General features: G+C 45.2%; 1 protein-coding gene across 1 annotated transcript in view; it reads left to right on the forward strand.

Annotated features, from left to right (window-relative positions):
- ERGIC3 (ERGIC and golgi 3) overlaps nucleotides 1-11,139 on the forward strand; it is a gene marked incomplete at its 5' end in the record, with an annotated part of 37,147 nt that extends 26,008 nt beyond the window's left edge. The window contains 6 exons of the mRNA XM_009329351.1: nucleotides 2,360-2,391; nucleotides 3,055-3,151; nucleotides 4,891-4,955; nucleotides 7,523-7,659; nucleotides 8,600-8,655; nucleotides 10,787-11,139. Of these exons, the coding sequence (XP_009327626.1) occupies nucleotides 2,360-2,391; nucleotides 3,055-3,151; nucleotides 4,891-4,955; nucleotides 7,523-7,659; nucleotides 8,600-8,655; nucleotides 10,787-10,866 (467 nt within the window). The remainder of the gene's footprint in view (nucleotides 1-2,359; nucleotides 2,392-3,054; nucleotides 3,152-4,890; nucleotides 4,956-7,522; nucleotides 7,660-8,599; nucleotides 8,656-10,786) is intronic.
- Between the last annotated feature and the right edge of the window lie 10 nt (nucleotides 11,140-11,149).

An 11,149-nucleotide genomic window follows, 5' to 3' on the forward strand; every position in this document is an offset into this window, starting at 1 on the left:
AAATTTTGTTTTGGATAGCCATAACTGTTAAAATGGGTCATGCACGATGTAAATCTAGTATCACAGGTTAGTTAATGACTGGTCTTTCTCAAGTGCTGCCCTTGAATTTCTCTGGTACTGTGCTATTACTGTAAGATTTGTCAGCCTTACCAGTACTCAGCTCCCACTTCACGTGCTAATGAATGTGACTACCCAAGCGTTAAAGCTTGGATAAACACCATGATCCTGTGTAGGGTTCTAGGAGCACAGCTACCAGGAGGAGCATCCCTGTCCCTCCCTGTGCATCGCTGCACTGGGGCAGCACAAGCGTTTGTGCAGCTGTGCAATTAACCTTACTTTGGAGCTGCTCTGGCTGGAAGAATAGCCTCACGTAAAGCAATACTTACATTTCAGCCTCATATGTTCTCTGATGTGGCTCATGTCTGAAAGGAGGACAGGAATGAGCCATCAAGAGAAAGATGGGGGGACAAAGACTCTTCTATTCCTTTGGTAGTAGGTCCAGTTTAAATGCAGATCGACCAGAGCCAGGATCTCCATAGAACTTTGTTATTAACTGAGGGTTAGCCTGCTGGTGTCTGTACAAAAGGCAGCAGGACTTGACACTTCACTGACAGCTAAGCCACTTAACTCTTGACTTAAGTGCAAATAATACTGCAGCGTGAAACAGGGTGTTGCTGGTAACCGTTAGGAAAAACAGCATAGCATAATCCCAAGGCCATTTCTCCCTTCTTTCCTTTCCCTCCCCACCATTTCACATCTATTTCTAAATTTTTAGTAGGAGTTTCTTTCTTAAAGCCAAATGAGTTCTTTGATCCCGTTGCACACAAACCACTGTGCTAGTGGCAGCGATAGGTCTGCACGCTTGTCAGAGATAGCAACAGGAATATCTGAAGCCAGTGCAGCTCTGAGCTCTTTGTAATGCAGAACCGTTGCCTTAATTCCAATGACTGCAGCCTTAGTTTCTGAGCATTGAATGTTTTAACTGTGAAATGCGAGGGCCTCTCCCTAAATCAGAGCGTTAGGAGGAGTGTAGTTTAGGCTCAGCATTTCCTTTTCTAACTGTACATTCTCTGTTTTGCATGTATGTATCTTTGGGTTTCGTAAGGGGTTTATATAAATACAAGTAAAGCTTCTGGTGTTTTATTGAGAGGTGTTAATGGGAAAAAAAGAGTTCACAGCACACTCGTGTTAAATAAATGTTTTAAAGGAGAGGCTGGTTTCAATCAGTTCTTTAGCTTTGCAGCCTGTCTTGTGCCAGGCTGTGTATCAGAAACCCTTCAAGGGGGCAGCATTCCTAATCTTTGTTGATAATGGAGCAGCACTTGGTGATCTGACTCCATCAGCTCCTAAAATAATAGTCCATGATTTTTGAAGTGTGTTTTTCTTTGCTAAGGTGAAAGGTGAGGTCTGGCTTCCTGAGCACGTGAATTTACGTGTCAAAATGCGCCACAGCCTCTGGCTGCTTTAAGATGATTGTGTGACTTTGGGTAAACCCAAAGTTTCGCTCCTTTGGTAGGAGCGATACTGAAATCGAGTTGTAAGTTATATTTTCCTCCTGAGACTGCTGCTTCTGGCATTGCATAAAGCCATGTTAAGTAGCCAACCAAAAGATATCCATTGCCTCCCATTGCCCGTATCTTTGCCAGATCCCTTCTGGGGGTGCGTGGGGCTGCCAGCGTCGTCATAGGGCTGTACGCAGGAAGGGCAGAGAGAGGGCAGGCCAAATTCCCCAAATCCTAGCACTGGTGACAGTCACCTTGGCCCCACCAGTGGTTTGCAGATACCCTGCTCAGGCCGTCCCCGCAAAGACTTTTCCTTTCCCTGTGCGTTCTCCGGGCAGCAGTAACAAGGCTGATAGGCAGAGCGCTGAGAGTTGCTAAGATGATGATGATGATGATGATTCCTTTAGGGCACCTGCATGTGGTATTAAGGCACGTGCTCTGCTCAGTTGCTGGTTTAGATCTGGTGCGCCTCTGTGTTTTACAGTAGTTAGGGGAGTTAATGTGTGTAGGGTGGTGACTGAGGTAACACACTTGCTTGCCCCTGGAATCTTGTTTTTGCCCTAGGTTAAGAATACATTTGGGTGAGGACTGAAAAACCTGATCTGAATTAACCCCAAATTAAAGTTACTTTCCTTCACTCTAGCAGTGGCTAGTCTATGTCGGGAGGGGAACTGCAGCAGTTTTATCTATCGCATGCCCTACTGCAAGCAAGAGAGAAACCCAGGGGATTTTCTTGCCATTTTAGATCGCGATGGAAACGGGAGGAGCTCCCTCTAGAGAGGGAGCTAGAATAAGGTAAACAGATATGCTTGTTACCACAGTCTGAACTATATTGTTGAACTATTTTTCTATTACAGTCCACGATCTGCAGAGCTTCGGACTTGATAATGTAAGTGTTCCCAAGATAGTGTTCTGGTTCCCTTGGTCTGTTTTCCTTCTGGATTTCCCTCCCTTTGCCACACTGAGATCCTAATGTACTGATCCCGGCCGGATTTGGCTTTGTGAGTCTGAGCAGAACCTGGGACCTGCTTTCACACAGGGCTCTGAAGTATGTTCTGGGACATCTGCATGTTGCTTGGCAAGCCTGTTCCCCTCTTCCTGAGACTGCCTTGCTCCTTAATCTGTGCTTCCCAGTTTTCAAAGGTTGACATTTTCACAACTGCTTCTGGATCTGTTGGAGTTCACCTGGTGCTCGGAGGAAAGCAGATGATACCCATACCTATGCCGCCGAGGCAGCTGACAGCATGGTGCTCCTGTGGCAGGGGGGGGAGTGGGTGGGAGAGCCTGCTCTGTAGATGGGAGGGAAGGGCACCGGGGTCTGGGGGTTTCCAGCAGGAAAAGGAGGAATTCCGCATCTTGGAATCTCCCATGAATAAAAAAGAAGAGCAAGTGCTACTTGCTGTTAAGTGCTACTTACTGTTAGGGTAAGGGAGGTCCTGTCACAGTGTTCAGAGCCACACTCAGAAAAATATACAAATAATTAACTTTAGGCCCCTTACCTTGCCCCTCGGATGCTGTGCAGTTGTTTGAGTTATTAGCATTTCCGTTTCAGATCAATGTGACGCACTATATCAAACATCTCTCATTTGGAAGGGATTATCCAGGCATTGTGAACCCTCTGGATGGGACGGACATCACTGCACAGCAAGGTAAAAGCCAGCTGAGGGAAATCTCTTTTTGAGTGTCTGTATTAATGAGTGTTAGAAGAGAACAGGAGCGAAGTTCCCAGTCTTTAACAGGAACCCTGACAGCGTTGCGTAAAACGTGGAGTCCTCCACCTTGTGCTCTTTCTGGAACAGCTGCCTCCATTCATCTGGAACAACTCTGCCAACGTGTTTTGATTCTGCGACCTTTCTGAAAGATCTCTCTTTTCAGTGTTCATGGATGCACAACAGCAGGTACAGCACATCATTATTAAATGCCTGCATCAGGTGTAGTTCAGGGAGGGCCCTGTCTAGCTACTGCGCGCCGTAGGAGATAACCAGAAGATGCAGGATAGAGAAAAAAGGCCTAATTGATAGTTGCTGGAGAGCTGTGGTGTCTGCCTGACCTTCGTGTACCCAGCAGTAACAGCTGAACAGCTGCAGTGAAGTTGAAATATTGCTGATCTTTCCTAGATAGCTCCAGTCAGCTGCCTTGAGAAGGAAAGGCAATTCTCTCCTCATGCTACTGCTGCTCAAACTATAATCTTGGTTTATTCACACAAGCCTGCTTGTGTGCATTTTCCATGAAAGATCCTGACCGTACCACTTTATATGCCGCTGCAGAGATTAGTTATTTTTTTAGATCCGCTGAAGTCTGCAGAGTTTGTCTTTGCAGGTGCTTGGGGTGCTGTCATATAATAAAGCTTGGAGAAAGACGTTGTTTGCTTTAAGGTGGTGGTAGGATTGTTAGTCCTACCTGAATCCGTTCTTTTAAGTTTTCCACCGTCAGTTTTAATTCTTGCACCCAAAATCAAAGGATGGTGCTTAAAATAAAATACAGAAAAATGAAAAGGTGTCATAATGCTCGATACGATCGTGATGCCGTAGTTTTTCTGTGCAGTAACAAACTCTCTGAGAGGGGGCCTGTAGCTGGCTGGTAAAATTCTCTCTGTAGGCTGAAGCTTTCCATCCTGGGCCTCGGAGAACCAGTTGGCAAATTCTTGAGGAATTAGGGCTTGACACCACGTGCTCCGGAAAAGAAGTGGGAGAAGCAGACTGCAGGTCAGATTTATGTTTATTGCAGACCAGCTAAAGATACTGTATATGAGAATTCCTTCTTCTGTATGAATGGATGAATACTCTCCTCCTCTCGGGAATTTCATGGAAAATAGGTTTTCAAAGCGACTCCTGCCTTCCGTTATCCTTAAGAGAACAGAAGGAGCAGGCTGGTCTGAGGCAGCAGCAGGAGTTCTCCTCGTATTTGTTTCTTCAGCGATGCAGATCTTCCTCTTCATCTCCTGATGTGACAGAAACCATGTTTCTACAGGAATAGACTGTAGTGGTAATTGAAGTTGATATAGGATACTCATTTAGAGTTGAGTATGTTTTCTTAGGGCTATGCCGTTAAATATAAAGGTTTTCATGTGCTAGAATAAGAATTTTCAAGAAGTCGTACTGGTAAAACTATAGCAAGATAACTGGTTTGTAGAAAGTTTTCCATTTAGTCAAGGCTGAAATGCCGGTAGCTTTGGTTTTGGTTGGAACAGGAATGAGATTCACTTTGGCAAAAGGAAAACTTATGTCAGACATTAACTTGACTGTCCTTGAAAACCTCCAGTAGCTGTTGTGCAGAAAGATGTTCCCTGACAAGCTGAACAAAACCAATCTGCGTCTACCTAACCTGTCAGTCAAGCTTTCCAGCTCTTTGCCGGTTATTAATTGTGCCTCTCTGTCTTTGCTTATAGCTTCCATGATGTTTCAGTACTTTGTCAAAGTGGTCCCCACGGTGTATATGAAAGTAGATGGTGAAGTAAGTACCTTTTTTCCCCTATTGCTTTGGCAAGGGAAAGCCTTCAGGCTTTCTCCTCAATTCTGACGCTGACCATATCTGACCTCTGGTGGAAGCGACACAAGCTGTTTTGAGTTTTCTTCAGATAACCACCCCAGCAAGAATAACAGTATCGATGGTGTAACGTTATCCGTAATGTTGCAGCAGTGATGAAGCAGATTTCGGTCTCCTCCATCCCACCTAGATCAAAGTGACCATGCCGTTTTCATCGTGTTCCCTCAGGAGAAGTCAAAGCAGCAGGGAGATCCTAAAAATGTTCTTTGGAGGATAACCCAAGATCAGCTTGTCTCCGATTTAAAAACTCCTTTAGCCTCCAAAAGAGCGTGGCTAGATTTCCAGCCCTGCTTTCAGAATATGTCCTTCTTTTGGGACAGGTAGGATAAACAAATTACCGAGGAGATACCAGGGTGAGAGGAAGATCCTGAGAACAGAGACAAACTTATGCTCTCTTCTGAAGGCAGCCTGAGGGAGTTGAAAGAATTGTGATTTCTTTCATTCATTTGGAAGGGTTTATTTTGGTTGCCGTCATTCTGCAGGGGATCTCAAGAGCTACAGAGAACCTCTTTTTGAAAAACAACACAAACCAAACCAAACCTGTCAGTTATCATTACTTGGGCCCCCATAGTCTTAGGGCAGCAGAATGATGTAAGCTGTTGTGTTTCTTTTGCAAAGAGAACACCAGTAGAGGCAGCAGCTCTGCTGTTGTGCGGGCTTCACCACCAGTGCTACCCAGCGTACTTATCTAACCCTGTGAGGAAGAGACAGGTGCCACATGCCCCCAGTACCTCTGTGAACATTCACGTACAAGATGGCTTAGCCGTCTCCGAGGTTTTGGTTCTGCATCTTGTACGCTGCATGGGTGGTCCATGCCCAGTTTCACTTTGACACCAAACCAGCTTCCTCTGAGGTGAAACCCAAGTGTCGTTCTGGGGCTCGTTCAGTGCAAGGACTGATCTACGTGTGGATGAAACTACACCAGAATATGACTCCCTTGTCCTACGCAGTTTTATAACGCTGTGCAAACCCCACAATGCTGGGAACCCTTACCACCACCTCAGGCTCTTCACCCAAACTCGTGCCGCTCTCGGGCATGTACCACATATCCTTGCAATCAGAACAACATACTACTGCACATCCACACAACCTTCATGTTGCTTTAGGCACTCTGAAATGTCAATCACCGGCAGATTATTAGTTATGTCAGAGGCTGCATAGGAGCCACAAGTCTGGGGAGCCACGCGGCCCCAGTAGTAGGTACAATGCAGACATTCAAGCGAAGCTATCCTAGAGCAGTGTGGGCAGAGCAATCTAACAGAATCTGTTGGAAAGGTAGACGTAGTTGGTGTTTCTTCATCTGCCCTAAAGATTGAAACTGTTTGCAAGACTCGGTTCTCCTGTGATAAATCCTTATGTGGACCACTCTTTCTTCAATCCCCTGCCTAGAAAGGACCCGTCTGTTTTTTCCTGGAAGTTGGGTGGAAGTTACTTGCTATGAGGTGATATTGGGAGAACCTTCAGACCGTGTTTGAAGCTCATTCTGCTTGGATTCAGGATGCCTCTGCAGTTTCTGTGGATGATTGAAATTCCTGAAGTACAAAGGATAGTTAAGCGGAGCCCTATTCTTATGGCCGCCTCCCAGTATAGCATGGCTTCTGTTTCTCCTGATGAAATCTTGCATTCTGCTGTAGAGCTGTTGTTCAGTTTTCAAAGGACTTCTCCTGTCAAAAGAATTTCTTTTTATTAAGTCACCAGGAGAGGAATCCACGCAGACCGTGATGCTTATACGTATGGTAACTATGGATCCAAGTGCTGCCAGATGTATACCAGGGGCTGTGTTACCCAATCAGTACTTGGAACCTCCAAATGCGGAATTTGGTAGAGAAACTGGATAGTATGTTTCTCAGCCTGGATCGTAATTTGTGTCAGATAGCTTATTAGGGATGGTAGAACATAATTTCATTTTACAGAAACCCAATTTATTTGCTCTAAGAATAGGACTGGTACGAACAACATGGAGAAGAATGGCGGGGCGCAGAAGAATGCTGCAGGGTGATCTTCGTTTATATAGAGATGGGCATTCTGTGTCCTCCTGCAGCCCTGGCACTCTCCTGCCTTTGTGTATTATTTACTTTTTTTCTCATTCTTGAATATATATGGCTTTCTCACATCGGTGCTGTCTCCTGAAGCAGGCTTAGGTGGACTGCATTTTGGTAGAGGATGACGTGGACTTGGGGTTGAGGTCGAGAGGGACAGCTTATGCCATTACTTGCCAGCAGAGCCCAAAACAGTCCAGCCTGGAGACTGATGCACCACTCGTTCTTGGGGCTAGCTGGGGCTTTAACTGATAGCCTGTGGTAAAAATAGACTTGATCCTGATGGTGCTCTTTATGACCCTTTGTAACCACTGTCAGGCCCCCCACAAGTGAGTGGGCAGGGCTACGTTGATGTGGTTCACTGAACTCATGTTTTAGTAGCCTCTCCTATTCCTCGTTAACAAAACAACATTTGCTGTGTTTGTTTCCTGCTAGGTGGTAAGGACTAACCAGTTTTCAGTTACGCGACGTGAGAAAATAGCCAATGGGCTACTAGGAGACCAGGGTCTGCCTGGTGTATTTGTGCTATATGAACTTTTGCCCATGATGGTGAAGCTGACAGAGGAACACAGGTAGGAGACATTTCAATCTATTCCATTCACCCTCCACTGATTTTGTCATTCTGCATAGCTTAAAACTCCGTCCTCACTCAGACGTGACGGTACAAATGCCTGAAAGCCATCCAGGCCCCTTCCCAGTCAGTGGAGAGGAAGAGGCACTCCCAGATGCCCTTCCTCTCAGTGTGCACATCTGAAAGGGATTGGGGTTTTTCCGATACTACCTGAAGCGTTTTAATCCAGTATCGAGATGGAGAAGGAAGTTGGTGCAGCGAGCAGAAGTCTGATACAATGGTTTTCAGTTCAGACTAATTTCCTCAAAGTCCTTTTTTAATGGGAAGGCTGGATTTATATAGCATACCCATCTTACCAGCACCTACAGCAGCACCCGCCTTACCCAACCTGCATCTGCTATAGCTTTTCTGCATGTTGTCGTCAGCGTGGAACCTCTCTGCTCTTTCCGGGTCCTCTGTTAATCACGGGCATGTAATTGCAGGGGAATGGAAGGGGTTGTAGCTGTCCGATCTTTTAGGATCATAATGAGGGACAGCCAATGCCCACACCTTAAAATGTATTAACATGTGCTTAGGGATTTAGGTTTTGTGTTACAGCAGCCTGCTGTGCATTCTGTCTGGGTAGGAGTGGATAAAATCTTGGGGATTAAAAGACCATAAATTCAGTACTTGCCTCCTAGGGTTGCCTTTGAGCTCGTTGGAGCGCACTGCTCTGATGCTACTCAATAAAATCAGGTGACAAACTCCATTCCGTAGCCAGTAGGGGTTATTTAATTGTTAAATCTGTTGCCAGCTATTAATATTTGTATAATGCATACTTACATGTGCTATGATGAACATTATGATAATTATGAATTAGTTTTTATTAGTTAATTGTTACTTATCTGACATATTGGTATCTGAGCTCATGCCGGTTGTTCAAATTGCTTTCCTCATTCTAGGTCCTTTACGCACTTTCTCACGGGAGTTTGTGCCATCGTTGGAGGCATATTTACAGGTACTGGACCTTTCAGTCCTTTTTCTTTCTAAAGCATAAACATTTGACATCTTACTCTTTCTAAAGTCTGCATGGCTGGTAATAAATCCCTGTTTGATGGGGAGAGATGATTTCAGCCTTCAGGAGGGGATGTAGCATGTTCTACAGAGCCATGGGAGCGGCATCAGATTGTAATCAGCACTGCCGACTTTCAAGACGCTGTAGATGATGTAGACCTATTATAATATTTCAGCTGATGAAATACTTTGTTTCATTATGATGTAGACCTATCATAGTATTTCATTTTGATGCTCTGCAGGACGTTTTGTTTTCAAATAACGCGGTCTTTCACATACCATATGAATGCATCTGTACTGTTTTCTTGGCCAGCTTGGGTCTGTAAGCAGATAGTTGCTTTCACGTGGAACCAAAGCCAGTAAGATCTGTGAACCCAGGTCACCATGGGCATAGCCATCTCAGAGGGCTCAAGCTGTGTTCCCAGACATAGGAGCGCCAGTGAGTGCTCTGCAGGGACTAAAAGCAGCCCTCACAGCTAGACGGGGTCCCGTAAGGACAGGCTGTTCGGGCAGAGCCATTTGAATGTCTGGACTTCATTCTCAGTGCTGGCTTCTGGAATAGCTAATCAGCATCTGCTCAGCTCCATGCGTGTGACAGAGCCCAGCCTTGGTCCAGCCTTGCACTCCAGCTAATAACCCAGGGTGCTCTGAAACATAGGCAGAGATGCTCACGTGGCTGTGAAGGGCCAGCCCGGAGATCTGGTCAGCAGATCTTACTGGACCTGAGAAGCCAGCTACTATATCACGTAACACGTGTATCACATACCTATATCACATAATACCTTTATCTGCAAGGTTTTCCCGTCGCCTGAGGTGTCACAATGCTCAATTAACCTCATACTGTTAAACAGGATTTCTGTCTGTAATGAATTTGATCGTATTCATTTCTGTGGTTGACTCAGGGAAAGGCTTTCAAAACTTATTTTCATGACAAATGCAAGTGCCCTCTAGCACTGATTGGATTTGACAGCCAGTTCATAGTGTTTGCTGCCATATGCCATGTTCAAACTCTCTATATTCTAGAGGACGGACCAAATCAGCTGTGTAACAGTTTTTGTGTTACAGCATCAAATTGATTCCACAAGTAGAGATAATTTCAGGGTGAAACAATGACAAAAGACAGTCATCTGAAGCGTTACTCAAAGAACAGATAGTAAGGCCAATAATTCCATATTCTGCAGTTATAAACAGAAGACTCAGTTCCCGTTTTAGCTGCTACTCTTTATATTGACTGGCTGTCAAATCTAATCAGTGCTAGAGGGCACTTGCATTTGTCATGAAAATAAGTTTTGAAAGCCTTATATAGTAATGAAATGTCTGTCTTTGTGTAGGACCAAGTAATTGCTTACTCATTGCTTAGATTGAGGCATTGAAAATACTTTCACTCCCCGGCATCCTGTGTTCCCTCCATGGCAGGAGCCTCAGGGTTCCTGTCCTGTGAAAGCTGCCTCGATGGATGCAGGGTTGTCTGGATTTTGTGGTGCAGTAGACCCATTCTGAGCTTTGCTGCGGTCCCAAACAAGCACTGAATTAATAGGCTCCTTTAGTGCTGGAGACATTTGGGGAAAATACTGAAGAAAGAACTAAAGGCATCGGTTTGTTTTGCTTTGTGTCCTTGGTGGGTAAACATTGCAGTCTCCGATAAAGGGCATCCTTAAAGGGCAGCATCAGGCAGAGTAGCTTACTTTTAAGGTTACTGTGAAATGAGCAAGAAATGGGAAGGATGCCCTTGGCAAGCTGGGTCAGGACAATGACATGGCATAAAGCTCTCAGCATCAGCTTCCTCTCCAGACTCTTCTCACTCATCAGTAAACACATGTGACTCAGCCTGTCTCATTTTTACTTCTGTAAGAGAGATCTTTTTCTGGAGAAGCATGATCACCTCTGCCCTGCAAGCTGGATCTTGTCTGTCCTCATGAAATTAGTACCTTATTCTTCTGAGCAGCAGCAGCTGTTTTCTGTCTGGGCGAGCTGGAATTCCTTTCCACTGATGAAAGGGTTTGTGTTTTCTTTCCCTGGGAGTTGTTCTCTCTTTGAGGCATGTCTGGCTTGATCCATCTGTTTTTTCCTTTTAGTTGCAGGATTCATTGACTCCTTGATCTATCACTCAGCACGTGCCATCCAGAAGAAAATTGAACTTGGGAAGACAACGTAAATAAGCAACGACCTCACCCCACAAAAAAACTCTTAAGGAGAACTAAAAAGGTCTTTTGAAACACAAGTGATCTTCGAGTGCACAAGAGAAGAGGTTTGGAATTACCAGATGGCCCTGACTGCTCTTAAGTTACTGTCCCATCATTCTTTGTTTGGCATTAATTTGTGAACCTTGCTGCTATGAAGATTAGCCATCTTGTCTGGCTGTGCAGACCCTACTGTAAAAACCCTTTTGTGTCAGTCCATGTTCATCCAGTTCCGCCCCGTCCCCCCCGCCCCCATCC

The sequence above is a fragment of the Pygoscelis adeliae genome, unplaced genomic scaffold (assembly GCF_000699105.1).
Source record: "Pygoscelis adeliae isolate BGI_AS28 unplaced genomic scaffold, ASM69910v1 Scaffold407, whole genome shotgun sequence".
NCBI classification, from domain to species: Eukaryota; Metazoa; Chordata; class Aves; order Sphenisciformes; family Spheniscidae; genus Pygoscelis; species Pygoscelis adeliae.